General features: G+C 38.0%; 1 protein-coding gene and 1 pseudogene across 2 annotated transcripts in view; one reads left to right on the forward strand and one right to left on the reverse strand.

Annotated features, from left to right (window-relative positions):
* The window catches only part of LOC143859077 (N6-adenosine-methyltransferase non-catalytic subunit MTB-like), a 75,451-nt pseudogene that overhangs the window by 2,821 nt on the left and 45,723 nt on the right, over positions 1-26,907 (forward strand). Inside the window, exons 3-5 of the transcript XR_013239131.1 lie at positions 34-117; positions 471-575; positions 679-787. The product of XR_013239131.1 is annotated as a N6-adenosine-methyltransferase non-catalytic subunit MTB-like (transcript). The remainder of the gene's footprint in view (positions 1-33; positions 118-470; positions 576-678; positions 788-26,907) is intronic.
* On the reverse strand, positions 3,886-16,841 carry LOC143859172 (small ribosomal subunit protein uS5w-like). The gene is made up of 12 exons (XM_077369862.1): positions 16,579-16,841; positions 11,516-11,695; positions 10,341-10,514; positions 10,051-10,253; positions 9,793-9,937; positions 9,442-9,651; positions 8,047-8,355; positions 7,587-7,691; positions 7,327-7,383; positions 6,453-6,664; positions 4,810-4,985; positions 3,886-3,991 (listed from the first exon to the last, which is right to left on the reverse strand). The coding sequence occupies exons 1-2, from the start codon at positions 16,708-16,710 to the stop codon at positions 11,537-11,539; spliced, it is 291 nt and encodes a 96-aa protein (XP_077225977.1). The 5' UTR covers positions 16,711-16,841; the 3' UTR covers positions 3,886-3,991; positions 4,810-4,985; positions 6,453-6,664; positions 7,327-7,383; positions 7,587-7,691; positions 8,047-8,355; positions 9,442-9,651; positions 9,793-9,937; positions 10,051-10,253; positions 10,341-10,514; positions 11,516-11,536.

Genomic DNA, 26,907 nt, shown 5'->3' on the forward strand with positions numbered 1-26,907 from the left:
GAAGTCTTAATTCTGCTCTTACCATGTTTTCAGGCAATTGCTGACACTCCTTCATTTATCTTCCTTTGGGTTGGTGATGGTGTGGGTCTTAAGCAGGGACGCCTGTGCCTAAAGAAGGTATGTTAGTTGAGCTTAACAGAAATTACTATTTCACTTACATCGGAATTGAGTATTGATCTTGATTAGCACAGCTAAGAGAGGACCCTAAAGAAAATATCTGATAGCATTAACATGATAACATCTCTTAACTTCATTGCATTGCTTTGGACTTTATTTATTTATTTTGGAAAATGGATGCTTGGAGTTTGGACTTTATGCTCACACATAATACAGACCAAAAAAAAAAAAAAAAAACTTCACTGCATTGCTCCCTGTTGGAATGCAGTAATGTTTTCAACTGTAATATATCCTTTCATTCCCTCTAATGTGCTTCTTTTTTGTTTGTATGGTATTTTTCTCTCTTAATTTAGTGGGGATTTCGGAGATGTGAGGATATATGTTGGGTGAAGACAAACAGGTTGAATGCGACTCCAGGACTGCGGCATGATTCACACACTTTGTTTCAGCCCTCTAAGGTTGGTTATAATTGCCTTAATATTTTCTGTTTGGTGCATATAATCTTCATTTTTTTATGGATAAATATCTTGTTATAATTTGTGGCCTCATTTTGTGGACTAGGAACACTGCTTGATGGGCATAAAAGGAACTGTTCGCCGTAGCACTGATAGTCATGTTATCCATGCCAACATTGACCCAGACATAATTATTGACGAAGAACCTCTTGATGGTTAGTATTCATGATTCCAAATTTGCCACCTAAAAACGTTTTCTGGCCTTCAAATCCAGAATCTGCACGCATTTCTTAAGTGGTTTATATTTCTTATGCCATTGTCTGCACTCTGCACAATCACGGAATAAGGTTTGCTCCCATTCATAGGGATTAGGTCCATATCCCATCAAAATTTGAATAATCAAAACAATATGGACTTTTTAGGAGATTGGATGCAGTTACCAATTCACCTATGATTTAGCCGGCACTTATTACCGGCACATGTGTCGTGTCGTGTCGTGTCCGATGCAACAAGCGTGTCCACACGTGTCGACACTCCTTTAGACACCTTTAAATGTACTGCTAGAAGTTTTAGACTTAATACGGGCTTGTGGACACGTTTTTGTACCGTGTCAAGTGTGACATTCTACTTTATTATAGAATATTGTATATGCCTCTTTTATTATTAACTCTTCTTTTATTATAAACTCTTCTTTGAACTCTTCGCTATATAGTATTTGTTGTTATATCCCCTCCCCTCCCCTAAACCTAAAACTCTAAACAAACTCTCTTATTCCAATAGGACCAATACTATGTTCATTATATCATATTGGTCTCCCTTACTAGCTGTATATTGGAGACGGAAGATAACTAGATTAAATTGATGAATGTGCTGTTATTTGATTATGTCATGTTTGTTTTAGATTATAGTTGAGATTTATTAGTTTGTTAAATGATTACCATATTTATATTGTTACAAATTATACAATAATTAGTAATTTTATATGTATGTACGTTTCACCATTCTTAGATTCTTAGATGTCCTCATGTCTGACAACTCGTATCCGTGTTGAAACTTGACATAGGAATCCATATCCACAAATTATGATTATATCTACGTTCTATTTTAGTTGTGTCCCCGTTTCGAAATTTTGGGAGTTTGCCGTATCCGTGTGTCAACACGCGACACTCGAGTTCGTATCCACAAATCATAACAATTCTCCCTCTCAAGAGGAGAAAAGAGTGAATTATTCCCTCTGTTTGTGTAGTCTATGTATGAATATCCATTAATATGATGTGTTTCATTCGTGGAGCCAACCGGGTGTAACAACCTGGATTTGGGGTAAATTTTTAGACATAATTTTTTTTTCAAAATCTCAAAATCCAAATCGCTACCCCAAAAGGGAAAAAAAGCTGACTCTCAACTATAAAATAGTAATTTCATTTCCTTTTGAATTTGCAAACCACCAACACAAAAAAATCTAGAAGCCTCCTAACATAAGTTGAAACTAATCCACTGAATAAAACAAACTAAGGCAAATTGCCTGACAGGATAACTAGTCAAACCAACAATGGCCGAACACACTTTCCTCGATCCCTTTAAGCTCTCTTATTTTGTGTTCATGTCATCATGTAAACCTATAAATACTGTAGTAACTGAGTCATAACGAGCTGAACAAAAGATCCCTTAGTGCCTTGCATAATAAGAGCTACAAAATGAAAATTACATTATAAAAACATTTCTTATGATTAAATGGTTAGTATAAGCAAAACAACTATTCATTAAAATAAAGGTAGAATCAGAACTGGAAGTAGAAATATAAATAGTAATAGAGATAGAAACTAAAAGTGCAAAGATGAATGCATGCGAAAGATTTAGAGGCTGTTTGGGTTAGGGTTGACCCTCATCCCGTAATATACATTTTTTTTATATTTTTTTTCTGTTTTTGTCACGACCAAGCCGAGCTTGACCTTGTATCCTTTTATCGGGTTAGATGGGTTGGGTTAGGGTTGATAGATTTAAAGGCTGTTTGGGTTGGAGTTGACCCTCTTCCCCTAATATACATTTTTTTTTTATTTTTTTTTTCTGTTTTTGTCACGACCAACCCGAGCACGACATTTTATCCTTTTATCGGGTTAGATGGGTTGATAGATTTAAAGGCTGTTTGGGAACTGACCCTCATCCCGTAATATACATTTTTTTTTCTATTTTTTTCCTGTTTGTCGCAACCAAGCCGAACCAGACCATCTATCCGGTTAGATGGGTTGGGCTAAGGTTGATAGATTTAAAGGCTGTTTGGATTAGAGTTGACCCTCCTCAACCTGGGGTTCGGATTGAGTCAGGCTAGGGTTGAGTCATGTGACCTCTGCTTCGGTTAGGTTGGTCACAAACCGACTGAATCGGGCTCGAGTGGCACCCCTATAATTAGCATCATGGTTCTTTTTTTATCTTTTTTTTAATGACATAGGGAATACTCCCACCCTAAAAATTGGGGTGGGGACACAGTATCCTGGTTCTTATACCTATGCCTCTACAGTCTACTATATAATATAGCGATGTGTCAAATGATCTGGGCCTCCCAAATTGTTGCCCAAAGCGTTGGATAATATATAATATTGGTTGAGAAAAGGTTTCTACACACTAGTGTAGATAAGTTATCTACTCACTAGCTTAAAATACAGTGGGGCACTACAACAAAAATGGTTTTTGGCAGCGGGCAAGACCGCTGCTCAAAGCCCACAAAACCGCTACCATTACCTTTAGTAGCGGTTATTTAACCGCTACTAAATCTCTCATCGCTATATGTTATAGAGGCGGTTCTCACCGCTGCTACATGGACCGCTTGTGTATGGAACTATTTAGCAGCGGTTATGACCGCTACTGTTTTCAACTCTTAATAGTCTAGGTTCGCCAATATAGCAGCGGTTCGAACCGCTGCTATATGTTTATATTTAGCAGCGGTCCTAACCGCTGCTAAATATCTGAATATAGCAGCGGTTATAACCGCTGCTGAAGTTGCTGCTAAATATATACATATAGCAGCGGTTAAGACCGCTGCTAAATATCTGAATAAGTTGTTGTCACCGCGACTAAAGATCTAACAATGGACTGGGTTTTGCACCATACGGCAGCGGTCATGACCGCCGCTAAAAGTTACATTTAAAAAAAAAATTATTTTCAGCAGATCCCAAAACACATGAATAACAAATTTGTTTGATACATAACCTGTTTTACAATTAGAACCTGTTATGTTATATACACATCACATTTATAAAAACCAAAAACTATACTATTTAAATCAGTGGCCAGAGCAAATGGACAGACATCATCAACCTCAACTGAATTGTTTGTAGTGCATTCTTTCACTTCATATTCCTTTGCTTCTGTGTTTTCTGCTAGCGTTTGAGGGTCTGAATCCCCTTGAATATGTTCATCTGAATCTGCAAGTGGACAATGAGTTCTGTAAACACTATGAAATCACCATATGCCTCATCAGCGCACCAAATATTATGTATTCAAACCAAACAGATAAGGAGTAAACATTTGGGCATGTCATTGTACCTTTACACTGTATGAATAACTAGAGTGAACCCCCAATGCCAAAACTATAAAAATCAGCATATTATCCAATACAAAAATAGTAAAATTGAACCAGTGAATGACTGAACTAGTGCATAAACCAATGGGACAGTGGCCGAGTGTAATCACAATATGAGTGTATAAACCTGTGGGCAACAGCCATATACATGGTTATGAAATGTGAAAACCTGTAAAGTAGTGGCTATATGCTTATGACCAATCCCAAAACATAACCTGAGAATGTGAAAACTGATAGGGCAGCAACCCCGATATATCTGAACAAATACGAGTCATAATTGTAAAGTGCAGGAACCTGTAGAACAACATCTATATATGCTTCCAAACAAATGCCAATCAGAACTATAGAGTGTAACATGCAAGACAACGTCTATATATATATAAAAAAGCTATGCATACTGACAAAAATGGAAAAAAATTGGGAATGATATCTGTATCTTTCTTTGTTTGTCATTTTCTAAAATGAGGAAAGGAAAGGTAAGGTTACATTCAACATAACTAAAATTATAACTAAGATTGACACATGAATTTGTAGAAAGTGATATTTAAATATGGGCTAATTGCGAATATTTTGTAAAACGAAAGAATATATCTCTGGGCACCATCTTCAGAATCTATATAAAGGCGGCATACAAAACATAAGCACTGAACAGGATGATACCGGTATGCAGCTGCATGCAGGAAGATACGGAGGGTAGCCCATAGTGTATCTTTCGACTGTGACAACATTATTGTGCTACATTCACTGCCTAGAATGAATTCTCTTCTAGGATGATGTGCATCAGATACATCAAATCATTTGCTTTCTTCCCAAATTCAGTTAATCCCAAAACCCATCTGCATAAGAAAACAATATGCCATATGAGTTAGAGCAAACCACTAAATTTTCAGGGACAAAAAGAAACTCAGCATTAGTTTTCAATTACTACAGGGCTTACTTCATATGGTCCTTAAGGGGCTGTTTGGATAAGTGGTATTTAGAATCCACGTTTTAGTTTGAAAGACATGTAAAATTCTGGATTTTATCTATATGCCAAGATGAAAAATCCGGATTTTATGATAGCCCTCCCTAGGCCATAGCAAATGAATAATGTTACAATCTATCATTAAATTGTCCATTTGAGTTTTATGAAGTTACAAAGCTTAGTGAGCTAGATGGCGATTATTCATATCAACCAAAGGATCACAATGATCTAGAATAAAATTGATACAGTTGAGTGAGCATAAACCATACAACATATGAGGAAAATAGATAATTTGTGGGGTGCATTGTGAATAGAAAAAGTAGAAAAGTGGCCCGAGGGAAGGAAAATCACAATCCCGTAGACTAAATCCAAGAGAAAGAGCTCTCCAGAAACTTGTAACTTGCAAATATTGGTCTCTATTTCCTTGGTATCTTGTGCTTTTTTTTATAGGTATGCTAGGATCGAACCTGTAACCTCGAGGTTGAGATACAAAGCTTCAACCATTGAGCTACAGGTTGAGATACAAAGCTTCAACCATTGAGCTACAGGCCCACCCCCCTTGCTATCTTAAATGCTACGGTTGAAACAATTCAAAACCTCGGTCCACTTACTTGGTAGTTAGCCTAGAGTTCCAAAAAAAACATAATTCAAAATCTAAAATAAAACATATTGAATCAGGGAAAAAAAACAACAGCCCCCCTCTCTAAAACTGACTCAAAGAGATAAGACATGATGGCTATACAAAACAGATATCAGAAGGGGTTAGTGGGTTTATCTTCTCTTTGCCTAGGGAAGATGGAAGGTTACACAAAGATTACATGATAGTGTTTACATTAGTGAAGGGCAGACATAGACCCCAAACTTGATGGGTCAATTTCACCACATCCATGCCCCAATGTGCAGTTGCAAACAAAGTAGGTCTCGTGAAAGAAAAATCAAAAAGCTTTCTTGGAAGAAAGAAATTACAAAAGAAAAGCCTCGCAAATTTAAAGCCATACTCAACTCAACTTTAAAGCCATATTTATCTATAAAAAAGGAGGAATATTTTTTTTTTAGCATTTCCAAGATGCTGACTACTTTTTGAAAAAGATCAAGGTATTGTAGAAAGAACTTGAAGAATATCTTAAAGCTAAAGTCCATGTAATTTTCCACGATAATGCCCAAGCAGCACTTTTAGTGGTTGGACTGCAGTACACAACTAAAACACCAATATTTCAATCCATATATACTAAGAAAATATAACTGGAAACCGTAATTCAGCGGGGTTACAAAAATGATGCAATTGGAACTTGTAATTTAGCAAGGATTGTGTTAAAGATAGTGATATAATGGGAAGTACCTTCAATGTGAGAAGATGCCCATTGGCCTGTAACTCTGAGCAGAATATGCATCCCGTGCCAAACATCCCCATTAGGTTAAACATGGGATTGCTATCCTTGTGCCGAGCATCCCCATTAGGGTAAACATGGGATTGCTATCCTTGTGCAGAGCATCACCATTAGTGTGGTCCCCACCATGTCTCCCGTATGATATTGAACCATGGCAAGATACCTGAAAATTGAGTACACCATGGAGAAACATAAGTTTCGGCCAACCAAAAAAAACATAAGTTTCGATGTCAAGATAGTACAAACAGTTTGTTCAATTGATAAAATCCTTTCCCGCTCTAGAATTTGTCCTGATCAAGTGAGGCATCCAAATAACTAATTGCAGTCACTGTTACGTAGCATAAAAGCATTGAAAAAAGGCATCCAAATGAATGATGGAAAGATAAGAAGTTACAAATAAGAAGAGAATAGAAGCTTTGGCTCCATGACATAGCTACTGTATAGCGAAAATGAGTTTTTTCCCAAGGTAAATAATGATACACAATAAAAATTTCCATATCAATAGTAATGTAATTTCGAATATAAGATTCTTTGCCCACAACATAGGTGTATTTGAAGCCATTTGATTAACTAACATAGCAACCATGTAGCTCAAAAATTCCACACCAATAATGTAATTTCGAATATAAGATTCTTTGCCCACAAAATAGGTGTATTTGAAGCCATTTGATTAAAAAACCTAGAAGCCCTTGACGAACATAAAACAGGAACTCCAAAAATTTGACATTGAAAGGTTTCATGAATACTGCTCTCAAGAGACGCAACCTGTGAAAAAGAAAGTATGAACTATAATGTTTTGGTATTGCTATCTGGTTTTGACCTTACTTGATTCCATGGATTGACAGCCTTGTCTCAGATGGTTATAAATAAGAGGCAGTGAACCTATGGAAAAAAAAAGTAAGACATACTTCTTAGCACTTTAATTGACAACCAATTCTAAGCTAAATAGAGTAAAACCCACAATTCTCAACTCAATGGCATTTTTTCAACATTCACTAAAGCATGGACCATATTACCACTTTGTTGCACAGTGGAAGGAAATAAAGTTGCTTAAATTCAATGGGAATGGAAGTAGAGCCTCAAACCTGTGAGCAATGTCTTGCGGCCAGCAGAGCATGGAAAGGAAGGTGTTTAATTTTCTGCATGTCTTTTCTTGCAGGCCACTTTTACTAAGAGAAATTTGTTCACTTCTGTTGCATGTGAAGAAGCTGGATACATTAGTTTATTTTGTCTGACTGGAAAAAAGAACAGAGTAAAAAAAGAGAGATAATTCTCTTATAGACACGGTAAAAAAAACAAAGGAACCGATCCATACAGAGCTTAGAACATTGACGTAGACATAAAGAACTTATATTGGGAAACTTCAACTAAAAAAGGCTATGCTGATGTAGAACAAAATCAAAAATCAAAACCAGATAGCAGCCTAAAAAGATAGAAAGAATATAAATTGTTCTATCAAACATGAAACATGTAATCATGTACCATGTATAGTAAAATACCCATGATGTACCTAATCATGTACCAATACTGTAAACAGTCACATACCAGTGATGAAGATAAATTCAGCCAAAAATGGAAAACTAGGCCATGCCAGAAAACAATTTCCTTAATGTACCAGTGGTGCGCATCAACACCTGGAAACTACAGTAAAGAGTTGGGCAAATGGAAGGCTGCAGATGTAACCAGAAAAAAAATAGTAAAAGAAGAAGAAACCACACCTGGACATGCCTGTATTTTTTGTGACGAGCAGCCATAATCAACCCATCTTCTGTCCATGCTGTAATCTCAAGTGAATCACTAGGAAAACTATAATTTTCAATCACAAGGCTGTGATATCTACCAGCACTGAAAGGGCTGCAACGCAATGACAGACATGGTGAGCCATGTTAATACTATCAGGCTAATATGTAAACTTTTGATGCAAACAGAATACAACCATATGAAAGGTACTTAGGGTTGGAGAAATGATAGTTTTCCTAGTGACAAATCATTCCATCCATGCACTTAGAGGATGTTGAATGAACGAAAAGAAAAAGAAGTTCGAAAAGTTGACCAAATAATTCAAGAATGGCTAAACAAATTGTATGTACAAAAGAAGGAATGTATTATAGATTCTGGGAGTCTGATATGATTAATAGTCATATGATTTTATGTTTCTATTATGTAAAAACAGGGGCTGAAACGGGGGCTGAAACTGTGTAAAAACAGGGGTGAAATGTGCTTAAACAGGGGCTGAAATGTGTTTGAAAATGTGCATAAAGCGGAGGCTGACTCATGGACAAAATTGTGCTTAAAAATGAATAAAACCGGGGATGACTTGTGCTTGAACTTGTGCATAAAGCGGGGGCTGACTTGTGGACAGAATTGTGCTTAACAATGTGCATAAAACCGGGGCTGACTTGTGTTTGGAAATGTGCATAGAGCGGGGGCTGACTCATGGACAGAATTGTGCTTAACAATGTGAATAAAACAGGGAATGAATCATGAACTGCAATTGCAAAACAGAGGCTAAAATGAGGGCTGAACCTGTGTAAAACATGGTTGAAATGAGGGCTGCTATATATAAAGCCATAATATAAATATTCAAAACAGGGAATTCTCATTATCCAAGGATGCACCTTCTCATGGTTCACTGTTATAGCAGAGAAAGCCTACGCTACAAGGGCTGAATCAGTGCAAAACATGGGCTGAATCAAAGGACTGAATTGTGAAAGAACTGGGACTGATTCGGGGGGTGAACTATGGACAGAATTGTGCTAAAAACTAAGGCTGAATCCAAGGACAGAATTGTGCTAAAACAGTGAGTATATCTATGGGCTGAAATGTGCTAGCAGGGAGCATATTCATGGGCTGAAATGCTAGTAGCAGGGCTGATTTGTGGGTTCAAAATGTGCATGAAACAGGGAATGATTCATGTGTTGAAACTAAATAAATTGTTACCTGGAGCAATGAACGCAACAGTTCCCTTTAGACCATTCGTGCTGCCTTGATCTTCAGAGGAGTTGCGAATGATTTTTGAATCAAACCTCGCTATCCCAAATTCACCTACATGGCCATTCATGTCTTCATCAAGAAGAATGTTGCTTGGCTTCAAATCACAGTGAATGATTGGAGTATGACCTTGATGGTGAAGATAATCCAATGCAGAAGCTGTAATTAAAACAGAACCGCTCCTTGAGGAAAAAATATCCAAACAGAGAAAAAAAAAAAGAACAATAAAGAAGTGAGGGGGGAAATGGCAATAAAAGAAGAACATATAATCTGAGAAGAAGAAGAGGGAAAACAACCAACCTTTCCATCACCCAGTATTTCATTGTATTCTCGGAGTTCTTGTTGATGCTTTTCCAAGACTGATGAGCCCTCTGTATGTGCAGTAAGACAGGCAGCTTTCCTTCTTGCAACTTCCAACTGCTCTTCTATCCTCTTCTTCTCAAACCTGATAAAATTATTGAAACTCTAAGCATTTGGGCTACATTCCAGAGAATATAGAGAAGAGAAAAGTATATAATTGATTTTTTTTTTTTTAAATAAAACTAAATAATTGATTACCGCTCCTTCTCTAGTTCTATCTGCAGCTCTGCAACATTGAGTCTGCTTCTCTGAACCTTGGATTGTGATACATCCAAAGATTGCCTTAGCTCCTGAGATACTTTCTGTACATCCAATAGTCTACTTCTAGTACTCTCCAAAGCAACTGAACTCTGCCGCCCATCATCTGTAAGTTTTCCAACCTGCTCTGACCACATTTTCAGCTGCAAAAGAAAGTAAATGGCTCACACACACACAAAATAAAAATAAAAAATTCATCAAAGTTCCATGCTCTAAAAGTTATCTGTTACATGTCATGATGGAACTCGTAGTTCCCTGCCAACACATCTCCTCTCCTCCATCTCAACATCACCTCCTTCAACAATCCACCATCAGCCTCCTCTCCTCCATCTCAACATCATCTCCTTCAACAATCCACCATCAGCCCCCTCTCCAATACATCCCAACAACCATCATCTCTATACCTTATAAAGTTCCCATTTGGAATAGACAACATAGAGACATTAAATAGCTTAAATTTGTACGAATTGTACATCAAAATACCTTACATAAAAATAACATAATGTGGCAAAATACACTACATGTGTAGATTGACTGTAATGATGCACTACTTCAAACTTAGAAATGAAATATAAAGGTTCATACATCAACCATAGATGCACTACTGATGAAATATAAAGGGAAAAAAAACTTCTTGTACTTACTGATGGTTAATAAGTTATAATATTACTCAACAGAGATGGTAGAGTAGCACAACAAAAGTTAATAACCAAGGTAAGACTTAACAACATAATGATGAGAGAGGACCCACAAAACCATCCTTCACGGCTTCACTACACAGAATAATTGGGATCTCCATTTCACCCGAAAAGTAAATCAAATCATAAAATAGCATAGCAGCACAAAGCTCCACTCTAAAATAAACTCTAACTCAACAATAACAATACCAAGAACAATCAACAACTAATATCAATTATTCTCTTCTTATCCTTAGAACAATCAATAGAGATTTTTGGGCAGAATTTCCTTGAATTTCGGCTGAAAAAAAAAAGAAGCGTTTCAGGTATACCCGATTTCGGTTTCAGTCTTGACCGAAATAAAAAATTTCGGTTTTCGGCCAAAATTTAAAACCATGACCGTAACATAGTGCCCATTAGGAACAAGCCTAACAGCTACCATCATTTTAGCATTTCAGTATAAAAAAACATAAGAAAATAATAGAGAAAAAACAACACCAAACCTAACACAGTAAACAATCAAAGGCTAGTTTAATCAAGGGTAAAAGTTGACACCACTTTCTGGAATTGGATAAAGTAAGGCATGCTAACAGAACATAGCCCCATGAGGGTAAAAAGGACATAATAAAATCAAACAAAACTCTTTCACAATAAGAAAAGATTCAAGTCCTTGAACCAGAAAAAGATACTTCTTCCCTAAGGCAGCACCAACCAAGAACAAAACTAACCTCAAATTCTCCTCATTAACCTTAAGCTTCTAACTTCTCAACGTCCTCCAGGATGATGGCCTTTGTAGGCTTCGCTAACAGATCTGTATATTCCTGGAAAGGGAATTTTGTAAAGCGTGTTTCCCTCCAGAAATCTGGTGTAAGGAAACCGTATGTCTTCAACAGGCAGTCAAATGTTGCCTGCACACGAATGAATTTTCAAATAGTGAACAAGAAATTAAAAAAAAAGTACTGATAAAGCAATAACAGAAACAAATAATAAAGGGATCCCATAATAAAATATCAAACTTCTATTGCAGATATATACAAATGGGACACTGGGCACAGCTTGTTTAATCACCAAGCCAGTGGACTAACTTACTAGAGCAATTAGATTAACTTACTAGAGCAATTACAGTAACTTACTAGAGCAATTAGGACTATTAATCAACATCCAGGCATACAATCTTATTGTGCTTTCTTAATATACGTTTCTACGTTATTTGCTCAGAATGGCGTACATCCATACAAGTATTTGTCTACTGTGTCTTCATGGGTCATGAGTTGGGAATTAAAGCAATAACTTCAATTCATATTCTCTAACAGGCATGGAACCAAGTTAATCAACGAATTAATAGCATCAACAGACCTCAATATTTGAGCTGTATCACAACAAAAAGACTCAACATGGAAGGTAATCAAGCACTGTGCAATCATATATAAAATGCAGAACATATCATAGCATGGTGTTTAGTGTGTGTGTGTGTGTGTGTGTGTGTGTCATATGGGGATGATATTTCCACCCCTACAATTAGCCATTCCATTAACCATAAAAAACCATTCAGCAGCAAGTAGGAGAGCAGCTGTTTGCAATTTTGTTGGCCAAGCTTGATGATTTGCTCCCTCCAATTTGAGAACACGTCTAAGATCCTGTGAATGTTTAGAAAGGATTTATTCTGCATTCTTTTGAACCATTAAAATATTTTTTACAAAGGTATGGTTTTGGATTAAAATCAACTTTTATAGAGGCATGGGTATGGATTTAAATCAGTCAAGATGAAATTTTCCTTTAAATCCAAGGACAGAGGCTGTAGCTATTTGCTAGTGGCCTTCAAAAGAACCAGAACTCACTTTGCTGGTATTGGTTGGGTACTGTGTAAGTGTAGAGAGAGACTCCAACAGACTGACACACACCTACTTTCATGTTCTTAATCTTTTGTCTCTAACAGTTCATGGGCCACTAAATGGGATGCCACTTGTAAGCAAAAACAAGAAGTCAACAAGGAGAGTGGCTAGAAACGGGGGTTGAAATATCCCCCCCCCCTCTCTCTCTCTCTCTCTCTCTCTCTCTCTCTCTCTCTCTCTTCCAATGATCAACATAGCACCTATGACATTGTGGAATATATATAATTCAATAGTATGAAAGAATTTTTTTCATACATCACTTACAATCGTACATCATACATAGGTTGTACCTAAAAAGCTTATGTTTTAGCTTTTGTTTCCTTTTGATCTACATAATCCTAAGATGCTACAGAACCATATAACTAGTGACTAACAAATTCCAAATCAAATACCCAAATTTGTCCTAAACATATGACATGTGTGGCTTCAATGTTGGGCAGAGAACCTCAGCCAGTTGAGGTAGACGCAAATGTCTATAATAATGGTCAGCAAGCCAATTCATTTGGCTCAATCACTAAAGAGAATGAAGAGATGCAAGACAAAGACAGCATAAACATGGCTTTAGCTTATGAAAATGTTGGGGACTGAAGATGGAATCTCATTAGAACTCGACCATCAATAAGCATAAAGACATTGTGTTCTGGGACATAGGGATTAATGTCGGTCCATGGAGATTAGCCAATCTATTGGATGAGATTAGAGATTTTTGTATGCATGGTGATTTCTATTTTTCTCTCCAACGATTTGGCTGATTCCCTTGCCAAATTGGGAGCTACTAGAGCTGCCTTGTATATGGGGCAGTCTCTACCCCATGAAGCGCACTGGTAATCATCTTTTATTTAATAAATGTTATCTTTCTTCAAAAAAAAAAAATATAGTGCATGACGAGTACAGCCCACAACAATGTATGATACAAAGATCCCCAATTAAATCGGTCTAAAACATGAACCAGTGAGCTGCGACTTTGAGGTTGTACATAAAGCCCTAACCATTTGAGTTATAGGATCAATGCCCTTTCCTAATGTCCGCAACCAAGTCATTTGGCCCTTCCCCCAAGGAAAAGGAAGAGACGCAGGACAAGGCAGCGTAAGCATCGCTTTAGCTTATGATAATGTTGAGGACTGAAGATGGAATATCATCAGAACTCAACTGTCAATAAGCATTGAGACATATTATATATAGTGGCATGACATATATAAAGACTAACCATTAATTTCAAAGATACACTAACAGAAGTTGTCAGGCAGAAAAGGACATAATAAAATCAAATTGAACTATTGATTTATCAATTCAAAAATGTAGTACACAATGCAATAGGAAATTCTATAAACAGGACGAGGTCCCCATGAATGAAAAAGTTGAGAACATGGGAATAAAAGTAAAGGGTGTGGTGGTAGTTGCTAACCGCCCCAAGATGAACTCTATAAATTGGAGGCGATCATTTTGGAAGGGGGATCGAATCATTTGGAGAAAAAAAGAGCTATGCTAAGGATAAGAAGAGAATAAGAGAGAAAAGTGAGAAAGATTTTTAACTAATTATATTCCTTTGCTCTTGGAGACTTCCTCTGAGAAGAAGTGGATCATTTTGAGTCTCTTCCAGGAGACACATTAAGAAGGTTTCCCTCAGCGAGAAAAAGATATTCCTTGAGAGCTCTCTTTGTAAGACTCAAGGAAAGGGAAAGAAGTTTTTATCTCCGCAACGAAAATTTCTCTCATCCGGGAAGAAAAGCAAGGGTCCGTGAAAGAATCTTCCTCAGAATATACCTTACAAAATCAACATCTCTGACTCAAGGGAATTCCTCTTCCGAGAGGACTCCTTACAAAAATGGAGTCAAAATCTTTTCCGACTAAAGGAGTTACTCTTCTAGAAGGGCTTACAAAAGAAAAGAATAAGTCGTCAAAATCTATCCTCCAAGAAGAAGATTTCACTCCTCCAAGCAGCCCAAGATGAAAATCTCTCATTTGTGAAGAAAAGCCCTCCCGTTTTGGGATGCACGTGAAAGAGTCTTCCTAGGAAGATCCTTTAGGGAGGGTTAGTCGCGGGGATTTTAAAATGCCAAAAGATTTCCCGGATTGTTGGTCACTCTAATGAAGTCTTGTGGATTGCGGCATTGTGGGTCACTCTAAGAATGCCTAGGACTCTTCGAGTAGGGACATCACTAGGGATGTTAAGTAATCTGGGTTTTAAAGTTTTACATTCTAATTTTTTACCATTACTATAGGAAGTTTGTGGGGACCCAATTGAGGGTCCAAATAAATAAATGTTGTGAGACCCACTAAAAAGGATTAGTTGTAAAGAAATCAGATATTGGAGTTTTAAAATAAGAGTATTTTTCATTCCAATTTTTACTATTGTCCCAAAAAGTTTGTGGGCTAAGTTGCGAGTCCAAATAAACAATGGCGTAGGTCCAAATAAAAAATATCGTGGGTCAATCTATGGCAGGGACCAATAAAAGGGTGGCCAAGTACACGAGGCTCCCGCCATTGCAGGGTCTAGGGAGGGCTAGATGTACGCAGCCTTACACCCGCTTTGCAGAGGGCGAGCCTTAGCGCAACGGTAAGGTTGTTCCATTGTGACCTAGTGGTCACGGTCATGCAAATAGGTGTGCTATTTTCCATGAGATAGAGTATTTTAGTTATTTTCTATATGATGAGGGGATTTTGGTCATTTTTATGACATAAGGGCCCTTTGGTCATTTTTCATAAAATAAGGGTTTTTTTTGCTTTTTTGAAAGTGCATCATCACACACATTCGCTTTTTGTGTGGAAGATACATAGCAAAGACAATCACAATCAACCACTTGAGACGTTATTTGGCACTTAATAGAGGCAGAGTAAAGAATAGAAAGCAAAAGACAAGTTACAAAATAGGAGACAATCTTAGCCTAAAGAACCATACAACATGGCAAGCATAAGAGAACCAGTAAGTTGTCAAAGACAAAATGTAATGCCTTGACACCTTATTTCTGAACCGCTTTTACACGCACTAAATCCTCTTCCAAAATTTTCATGTCAAGTCCTTGATATTAAAATATGTACGTTGCCTAGAAGGGGAAACTTCCAACGAGAAGAAAGCTTGTGGAATTCAACAAGCCAACTAAACAAGTCACAAAGTAGAGAAACCTACAAAACAACTTAACTATGTTCCATGTTTTTAAAAAAGTAAAAACAACAATCCAATGTATCATTAACTACCGCAGACACTCAAATGAAACTCAAAGACTTCAATTGGCTAAAAACTACTGATGGTTAATAAGTTATAATATTACTCAACAGAGATGGTAGAGTAGCACAACAAAAGTTAATAACCAAGCTAAGACTTAACAACATAATGATGAGAGAGGACCCACAAAACCATCCTTCACGGCTTCACTACACAGAATAATTGGGATCTCCATTTCACCCGAAAAGTAAATCAAATCATAAAATAGCATAGCAGCACAAAGCTCCACTCTAAAATAAACTCTAACTCAACAATAACAATACCAAGAACAATCAACAACTAATATCAACCAAACCATGAATATATTAAGAACAAAAACAGAATAAAACAGAGCAGCAAAAAACAAATGGAAGAAACAAGCAAAATCTTTTAAAAAAAGAACAAGAAAGAAAACGATAACTAATCCCAAAAATCAGAACTACAAAAATCTAATAATTCCAGAACCTAGCAACTAACAATCCCCAATATCATCCAATAAAACCACAAACCCAACAACAATTTCCACCCAATCAGAACACCACCAATCAATCCAAATTTAATCCCAACAATAACAACTTAAAATCAAATCAACAATCAAAGCACCACACATTCAAAAAAAAAAACAAGTACTATCACAACAACCCAATTACCACCCCATCTTAAAAACAAAAAAGTATAAACCCAACAAAATCCAAACCGTCACGAAATTCCCCAGAGTCTTAGTCGATTCACGAGAAGACGTAAACACATCCTCAATCCCAGCAAACTGCAAAACCTTCTTAGGAACCCTAGCAGCAACAATCCCAGCCCCACGGGGAGCAGGCACCATCCTCACAGTAACAGACCCACATTTCCCAGTAACCTTACAAGGAACAGTATGAGGTTTCCCAATCTTATTCCCCCAATAACCTCTCCTAACCGGAATTACCGAAAGCTTAGCCAAAATAATCCAACCACGGGTGGAGCAGATAAGACAAAATGGGGGATGGATGGTGGTTGAAGGAGATGGGCAGAAATAGTAGATCTGACGTGGGGAGTGGAAATTGGTCGGAATCCGGCAATGCCTTGCCGGAGAAAATGAGGAAGAAGGGTTTAAGGAGGTTAGGGTTGGGTGGCTGGGACGGTGATGGGTGTTGGCTGAGATGGGTTTGAGGTAGAAGATGAAGAAGAAGATGGTGGAGCGATGATGGGGAAAATGAGTTTAGGAGATAGAAGAGGGTTTGGTAGTGGTAAGAATGAGGTGGTCGGTGGGGAAGGAGTATTGGCTGAGGTGGGTTTGAGGGGCGTAGAGATGGATGGAATTTTAGAGGAAGAAGAAAATGAAGAAGAGGGTTTAGTAGGGATTTAACAGGGGAAAATCGGTTTGGGTGGTTCGGCTGATGCTGGGAAGGGAGAAGAGATGAAACCTCCTCGAAAGAAATGGGGCAAAACAGTAACGGGGACGGAGAAAATACTCGCGCGGGACGGAGAAAATTTTCGCGCCCACCTTGCTCGTATATACGAGCGGTCATATTTCATGTTTAGTAGCGGTCATGACCGCTGCCGAGTTTAGTCCTTCGAGGGACATTCAACAGCAGTCTAGACCGCTGGCGAATCAACAATTGGTGGCGGATTTTATGACCGCTCCTAAATGTCCGCTCCTAAATGTCACATTTGTTGTAGTGGGGGCCCACATTTCTTTTTGTTATGTAATTTTTGGGGAGTTAGAGCCACCACTAATTTTAATTTCCTAATGATTAGGAGTAATTGTCAGTAATTGGTCTGATATATAACTTTGGCCATAAGCTGAGATTAGATCAATTACTCATATCTTAGCATTCCCATTGGTGGCACTACAAATGGATGGTTGATATGGAAAATACATAAAGTGGTATTTGTGACCCTTGATCTGTAATTTACAATTGTTATGGGGCATCCAACGTCTGATTCCATTAAATCTGGACACATCTCAAGACAATTCCATCATTCTGAAAATATCGGTACCATCAGATTTTCTTTTTTGTTATGTAATTTTTGGGGAGTTAGCCACCACTAATTTTAATTTCCGAATGATTAGGAGTAATTGTCAGTAATTGGTCTGATATGGTGCATCCAATGGTTGATCGGAGTACTAAGAAGTTCCAAGGACTAATGTTAGGGTATATTAAGCCCTAAGACATAGTTGACTTGTAGAAATTTTGGGGGTTTTATATTGAGCCCTAAGATATCGAGTTGTAGAAATTTTGAGGGTTTTGTATTTGTTTACACCCATTTTTTGGGCATTAACGGTCACAAGAGACCGACTTACTCCATTTCCGCTTCTCTTCATCATTAAGCTCGTTAATCATATTGAAGTGTCTCTCCTCTACTGTCAACCTTTCTAAGTTGAAGACAAAATCTCAAACTTCTTGTTTCGAAGGAGAACCTTGCATTGCATTAATGCTATATAAACATAGGTTTCAATATCACTCATCATACCTAATCCATAAGAAGCAAAAAAAATAAAGGCATGCATATGTGTCAATATCACTCACCATATATTTCGCCTAAAAATATTGATCCAAAGACATTGATATCTTAGTAAGACAGTGGCCATTTCATCTCTTTTACTCTTGTTATGTCTTGGAGCTGATGCATTGCTTGGGACCTGATTACCGCATGGGCGTGATGCGAGAAGGGATTATCCCCGACCCGCAACCCGCTCCCAGATCACGGATCCACACCATCTTGTTTTGATGATTCCAAACACAAGTGGTTTTATGTCAGTAATATGTTTGAATGTTTGGGTTGTAGATCTTGTGTTATTTGTGCAATTCAAGGATGCTTGGATAAAGTCAAAGGATCTAATTTAGAGCATATTTGAGTGCCAAAGACTTAGGAGATCCAAGGAGCCAAGATGGACTTGAAACCTTGAAGTTTAAGAGAAGATCAAGTCGAGTTCAACTCTTTTTAGAATATAAAAATCCTCTTCTTGTTTTGAGGTTGTTAGAGGCACTTATTTAAGCTAATTAGTGTCCCTTAACGTGATAATATACATATGACAAGACTTAGCCAACTCTCCCAAAGATTGAAATACATTGAGCTTTAAATGTGCAAACTAGCAGGGCCAAGCGATTGCCCTACCCCAGTTGACTGGGGAAGTCGACTGGAGTGGGCTGAAAAACTAGTCGTTACGCTATATCAGCTAGTTGTTTGGGAACTTAGTAGATTTACCAACATGCCATTCCAACGCTTGTTTTGGTCTAAAACTGTATATATATATATATATATATATATATATATATATATATATATATATATATATATATATATATATGAGAAAACTGTTGGTGAGCTTAAGCGCACCATTTTTTTGGTGCGCTTATAACGTCTCCCATTGGTGCGCTTAAGTGGGACCCAGCGGGACCCATATATATATATATATATATATATATATGGAGGGAGAGAGAGAGAGAGAGAGAGAGAGAGAGAGAGAGAGAGAGTTCCTGAGGTTAACCTCATATAAGCTCATTTGAGGTGGCGCTCACAAAACATAAGGCACCCACTTTGTTTAGATGATCCAAACCATTCATTTGCAAGGCCCCATCATAGATAGAGTGTGTAGCAAAAATCAGCTCCATTGGATCATCCTAACCCCTCTAAAAGTGGAGGAAAAAATGGGCAGATTTGTGGACAAAAAGATTCTATTCATTTTGTCCTCCACTATTGGATGGGTTAGGATAATCCAATGGAGCTAATTTTTTGTACACACCCTATCTATGATGGGGCCTTTCAAATGAATGCTTTGGATCATCCTAAGAATGTGGGCCCCTTATGTTTTGTGAGCGCCACCTCATATAAGCTATATGAGGTTAACCTTAGGAACACTTTTCTCATATATATATATATATAGTTACTAAACCATTCTAAATGAACCAAGAACACTAAAACTTATTTGGAACGTCTTAAAAGAGTGAATCAACTTAAGTTGTTCCTCTCTCATCTTTGAACAAGATTTGGATATAGGACTTCTTTGTACATCTTCTTTACAACTTATAACCCTCTTTGAAGGGATTTTGTTTTTCTTTCTTCAAAGATACAAAGTTTTATTGGGCGAGTGTAGGAGACTCGGAAAATCTTTGATTGATTAAGTTGGACCTTGGCGAACCTAATTCCGTTTGAGACTGGTGGGTTTTCTGTAGACTCAGTCATGAGTTGGACCAGGACCTAGATGAACATAATTATCCCCCAATGGAAACCCTACACTCAAGATTTTATATACTTTGTTGACTCGGTCATTTTTAGGACTCAGTCTAGATAAAAGCCGGACCTGAACGAACCTAATTCCACCCTCCAACTGGTAGGAGTACTCGGAAGCACAGCCTCAGTACGTTAGCTACAGGACATGCTTGTTATCGTGCTAGAGAGGTGATTGTACTGGCGCAATTGGCACCATTTCTTCGGATAGAAAACCGAATAGTCTGTCTACCTGCTTAGAAAAATCTCGCTAGAGGACTGAAAGGGCCTCATCACTTCTGAAATTTGGCGAGCTGCCATTTATGACAACTTATGGGAATTCCCGTCCATATGCTTCGTAAGGGTCTAGCAAAGGATTTTCCCAATTAGAAGTCACTTTATCATGTATATCAACACTATTGGAAACATTAGAGTCACTAGAATTCTGGGAAACTGGGGCCCGTAGTTTTACGTCATGTATTGTGAGCCATTTAAATGCTATGCAATGCATCGTGTCCACTGTGCGTGCCAAAAAGAGTGTTGGCTTTCGATTGGAATGGAGGGGTGCTCCTGTGCGGTCAGTCAGTGTGACCATCTGATTTTGGTGTGTGCGTGTGGAGCGTGTGAGAGTGTGTGCGGGTTCCTCTTTACTTACACAGATGGAAAGGACTTTTCAGGTGTACTCGTGACTTCTAAACATAGAGACTCTCAGGGTCAGCAGATCGTTCGACTCAAGCTAAATGACAAAAGGGACACAGACAAAATGCTAGTGCGAGGTATAGTTTAGTTAAAGAGATAGACTCACCAGAGAAGATGAATTCATTGCTAACTTAATCCAAGTATAGCTACAGTTACAAAAAGTAAAGGGTTCAAGTGCTTAAAAGAAAAGATAAAAGGCTAAAAACATGTTTGGATTTGGTTTTGTGACCTCTTCCATGGAGACAAATGTCTCCTTATACAGCTTTATTCTGGTAACCGTTCTTCATTACCCCACGTTCTCTTGGAGGCCGGGAACTTTTTTTGTAACTACCCATGATGGGTTCCCTTATTCTCAGGTCCTCCATTGTCCAAGTGGTTATCCTCCACCATCTCGCGATTGGAAACTGTAATGTCACATCCTTGAATCAGTCAAACCGGATGTTCTCTTAGTAATTCGGTCCCATTTGACAGACTGGCTATAAGTTTGAAACTTTGAACACACACTAGAGTGGTCTTCTAATCATGGTTTAAAATTTCAGTTTCGGTACCGGTTTTGGACCCCTGAAATTTTGAATTAAAAATGAAGACATCTGTAAAAAAGTGGGGGTGTCACCAATTGAGGAGAAGATGAGAGAGCACCGCTTAAGATTGTTTGGGCATATCCAATGCAGGCCTTTGGATGCTCCAGTAAGAAGAAGTGACTAGTGCCAAGTTGATGGAGTAAAAAGAGGTAGGGGCAAACCGAAAACAACTTGGGTAGAAACAATGAGGAAAGACTTGAGGGCTTGGAACATAACAGAGAACATGACCTTGGATAGGGGAGAATGGAAGAAAATGATCCATATAGACGAACCCAACTAGTGTCAGGATTAGACTTAGTCAATTTGGGCTAGGTAGATCCTTTCACCTTCTTCATGAAATTTTTCTAAAGGATTCATTAGCCAACCCCAACTAGTTTGGGACGAAGGCTTAGATGAGTTGAGTTGAGCATAGGCTATACCCACGCCAATTTTTAGAGTGGGACTATTCCCTACAGTGCACGCAATCACCCATAAACCACATGCATCAGGTAAGCCACGGGGATTTGAACTCGCGTCAAAATTACCCTAAGAGCCACACCCGTACGGGTTTTCTCTACAGTTTGCTGACAACTAAACACTCATCTCATAGGTTTTCCAATTCGTTCTCCACATCATTTCCCTGCGCTGCACTTTCCTAATAAAGTGAAGCAACTAAATGAATTCGTAAGGGCTGTTTGAACGCATTGCAAATTTTTACCATGGAAAATGAATTTTTCGTTGTTTGGTAAACTTATTTTTCATGATTTTTTTCCCAAATTCCAAAATCTCCTCTCTTTACAAGGAAAATTGCTAAACTTCTAGATGTGGAATTTTTTTTCCAAAGAACTTTTTCTCATGGAATTTCTTTTCCATCATTTTGTCTCCCTAGATCCAAACACAAGTGATTTTATATCGGTAATATGTTTGAATGTTTGGGTAGTAGATCTTGTGTTCTTTGTGCAATTCAAGGATGCTTGTATAAAGTCGAAGGAGCTAATTTAGAGCATATTTGAGTGCCAAAGACTTAGGAGATCCAAGGAGCCAAGATGGACTTGAAACCTTGAAGTTTAAGAGAAGATCAAGTTGAGTTCAACTCTGTTTAGAATGTAAAAGTCCTCTTCTTGTTTTGAGGTTATTAGAGGCACTTATTTAAGTTAATTAGTGTCCCTTAACGTGATAATATACATGGGACAAGACCTAGCCAACTCTCCCAAAAGATTGAAATACATTGAGCTTTAAATGTGCAAACTAGCAGGGCCAAGTGATTGCCCTACCCCAGTCGACTGGGGAAGTCGACTGGAGTGGGCTGAAAAAATAGTCGTTAGGCTATATCAGCTAGTTGTTTGGGAACTTAGTAGATTTACCAACATGCCATTCCAATGCTTGTTTTCAGTCCCCACCGAATCCGAAATTTTGGATTTTGGTGGAAATTTAAAACCATGCTTCTAATAACTATTCATCTTTCTAGATTCCCGTGGTCCGAAATTTCGGATTTCGGTCGAAATTTAAAACCATGCTTCTAATAACTGTTCATCTTTCTAGATTCCCATACAGGCCAAAAGCTTTGAGCGAGCCATGTTATTTAATCTAAAGACCTAATAAATAAACTGATGAAGTCAAGTCAATTGATGGTTTTTTTTGGAGTGGAAATTTCAATGATAGGTGAGGCTTTCGTCAAACACGAGCAAGGCCAAAGCTACTACTTTTTTCTTGGCACGAGTGAAGAAAAAAACGTTATATAATGTAATTGGTAGTCAATACATTTTCATTTCTTTCCATATAAAATGAAATTGGGAGACAAAAAAATTCGTCATCTATGACGTTGTTTTGGTCTTTTTCTTATATTTTAAAAACCACCGCTTTTCTAAAAAATTGAAACCTTTTTCAACACCACTTTTATTTTTAAAATCCCCAACACCAATTACTACTTTTTAGCCTTCGGTGGGAGCGGATAAAGTTGCCCCTTCGACGATAAATTCGCCCCTTATGAGAATAGATATAATCAGATATAATCAGTTTTCAACTAAAATCAATTCTCAAAACCCAAAACCAACAGGTCCTTAGCTAGTAAAACCAATGCTCTACAATCCGTCTGCTGATACGTATGCAAACTCTCGTTCACTAAAAATGGTTAGCAATGGAGTATTCTAAGCCCATTTTTGTTTTGGATTTTTAGAATTGATTTTTAGTCGAGACCGAGCCTGGTGCAACGGTATGGTTGCTCTATTGTGACATGGTGATCACGGGTAATGGCTGTGTGTATCTAGCCCTCCCCAAGCCCAGCAATGGCAGGAGCCTTGTGCAGTGGGTCGCCCTTTTAGAATAGATTTGTAGTCCAAAATTGATAATTGGACGCAAGCTAAAACACAATTTCAGTCCAGTAATCAGTTTTTGATTTCAAAATTGATTCTAAAAATCCAAAACCAACACCAACACCGCCAAAAGCTCTGAGCCGTTATATAATCTAAAGACCTAATAAATGAATGAATTGATGAGGTCAAGTCAATTGACGGCTATATCGTCTGTTCATGTGACTAGTAAATGCATCATCATTTCGTTCTGTATAAAGGTCGAGTGTGATCAAATGAAATTGGGAGACAAAAAATAAATAAAATCTCGTCTTTGCTCAGCACAAGAAGAGCTTCAACCCGCAGCTACCAGGTATGAGTCTTCTTAGTGTGCTTTGGTCATTTATCTTCTCTGTAAATCTCTTCTTTGCCATGAACATAGTACATTCGAATTCTGCAACCACCACCACCTTACTAGGAAACGAAACCGATCGATTGGCTCTGCTCGCCTTCAAGGATGGTATAAGGAGTGATCCTCTTGGAGCCTTATTATCATGGAACCATACTCTCCATTTCTGCAATTGGAATGGAGTCACATGCGGTCGGAGGCATCAAAGGATCACTGTATTGAACCTTAGTGGGCAGAAATTGGTGGGTTCTTTGTCTCCTGCCATATCCAACCTCACATTCCTTAAGGAAATCCACCTCCAAGAAAACAGCTTCAATGGCCAAATATCCCAAGATATTGGCCGTCTATTGAGATTGCAACATCTTAATATGAGCCATAATTCCTTGGGAGGGGAAATTCCATCCAATCTCACCCACTGTAGGGACCTCAGAGTCATCCATTTGAGTTTCAATGAGTTGACAGGGAAAATTCCCATCCAACTTAGCACTCTACCGAAGCTATCCTTGTTGTATCTGGGTCCTAATCTTCTTACAGGGAGCATTCCACCTCAACTAGGGAACGTTTCGTCTCTCATGTATCTAAATTTAAGGGAAAATATGTTGGTGGGACACATCCCAGATGACCTGGCCCGAATTAATCACTTGAAATGGATCGTCCTTTCTGCAAATTTATTATCTGGTACGGTTCCTTCCTCTTTTTATAATAATCTCTCATTTATTGAAGATTTTGTCGTGGCAGATAACCAGTTACACGGAACCCTTCCACCCAACATAGGATTCTCTCTTCCTAATCTCCAATCTCTATCTTTAGCAAGCAATCAATTTACCGGACACATTCCAAATTCATTATCCAATGTTTCAAGTCTTGAATTGCTTGAAATGGAAGAAAACCAGTTAAGCGGACCAGTGCCTGAAAATATTGGATGGGGAAAGAATCTATTCAGATTTGACTTGAGCTATAATTACCTAGGCCTTGGTAGATCTGAGGACTTGAAATTTATCACTTCTTTCACCAACTGTAGTAACCTAAATTGGTTGTGCATACAGAGAAATCATTTTGTTGGCCTATTTCCCAACTCCATAGCCAATCTCTCAACTCAACTTTTTCGGTTGTCAGTAGGAGAAAACCTAATTTCTGGTAACATCCCTAGTCAGATCGGGAATCTCATCAACGTAAATCATTTGGGTATATATAGAACCTTCATCACGGGTTCTATTCCCACTTCAATTGGGATGCTTCAGAACTTACATCAACTCTACTTGGGTGGTAATAGTTTGTCCGGGAAAATCCCATACAATGTCGGAAATATTACTCAATTGACCGACCTCGATTTAGGATTAAACAACCTGCAAGGAAGCATACCTCTATCTCTTGCAAACTGTACAAAACTTTTAAGATTGAACCTTTGTCGAAATAACCTTACAGATACAATTCCAAAACAAATTATTGGCTTTTCTTCGCTATCAATTGCACTCTTTTTGTCTCAAAATTTTTTTACTGGCTCCCTCCCATCAGAAGTGGGTAACTTGAACATTCTAGCGCTATTGGATGTTTCTCAGAACAAATTGTCAGGTGAAATCCCAAGCACTCTTGCAAATTGTAAGAGCATGCGAGCACTTTATATGCAGGATAACGCCTTCCGAGGAGATATTTCGTCAGTTTTTACTACATTAACATCCATTGAAGTCCTTGATCTTTCATACAATAACTTCTCAGGGAAGATTCCAAAATATCTAGAGGGATTTAAGTTTCTACAATATCTAAACTTGTCTTTCAATAATTTTGAGGGTGAAGTACCAAAACAAGGTGTCTTTGGAAATGCTAGTACAATTTCAGTCATGGGAAATGATAATCTTTGTGGCGGTATCCCAGAATTAAAGTTGCCTACATGCCCAGTGCGAGCTAATGGCAGACGAGGAAAAGCCTATGTTTCTAGAGTAATCATCCTAGTAGCAAGTGCGGTTGTATGTTTGATTTTCTTATTGTGTGTCCCTGCTTCACTTTACTGGATAAGAAAGTCAAGGAAGAAACCATCTTCCCTATCTTCTTTGGACGGCCGGCATTTAAAGGTTTCTTATGCAGAGCTCTTTAAGGCAACAGATGGGTTCTCTTCAGCCAATTTGATAGGCACGGGAAGTTATGGATCAGTGTATAAGGGAATCCTCAGTCGCAATGAAAATATTGTTGCTGTCAAAGTGCTCAATCTTCACTTAAGGGGAGCTTCAAAGAGTTTCATAGCTGAATGCAACGCATTCAGAAACATTCGTCATCGAAATTTTGTGAAGATCATAACTTCTTGTTCAAGCATCGATTTTGGAGGTAATGATTTCAAAGCTCTCGTGCTTGAGTTCATGCCAAATGGGAGTCTAGAGAAGTGGTTGCATTCAAAATTAGATGGGCAACATCAATTAGGAAGTTTAAACTTCATTAAGAGATTAAACATAGCAATTGACATAGCTTCCGCGCTGGATTATCTTCACCATCATTGCCATACACCGATTGCTCATTGTGATCTAAAGCCAGGCAACATTTTTTTGGATGAAGACATGAATGCTCATGTGGGTGATTTTGGGTTAGCTAAGTTTTATCCAAGAGTCATTCAAAGCTCATCTGAAGACCAAAGCAGCACAACTGGATTAAAGGGAACTATTGGGTACATTGCTCCAGGTAATAATTTTATCAATTTTTGTCATCCTGTCTATTCTCAATGAGTTTTTTAAAATATTTCTCACTTATTAGGTATATAATGTAGTGCAACAAAGGCTAAATTAGCATCTTGAACCCAAAAAATTACTTGATAGCATTCCTATATTTATTGACAGAGTATATAGGAATCTAATTTTACATCAAGTGGTCTCGTACATGTCACCCGAATA

This window comes from Tasmannia lanceolata, unplaced genomic scaffold (genome assembly GCF_043159265.1).
Source record: "Tasmannia lanceolata isolate RefF3 unplaced genomic scaffold, GAP_Taslan_0.1 ptg000029l, whole genome shotgun sequence".
NCBI lineage: Eukaryota > Viridiplantae > Streptophyta > Magnoliopsida > Canellales > Winteraceae > Tasmannia > Tasmannia lanceolata.

Excerpts from the sequence above, each read along its gene's own strand:
- LOC143859172 (XM_077369862.1), bottom strand. The coding sequence starts at position 16,710 with ATGGTGCCTGCTCCCCGTGGGGCTGGGATTGTTGCTGCTAGGGTTCCT. Across the intron at positions 11,696-16,578 it reads CTCTGGGGAATTTCGTGACG|GCAACATTTGACTGCCTGTT; the intron begins GTTTGGATTTTG and ends ATTCGTGTGCAG.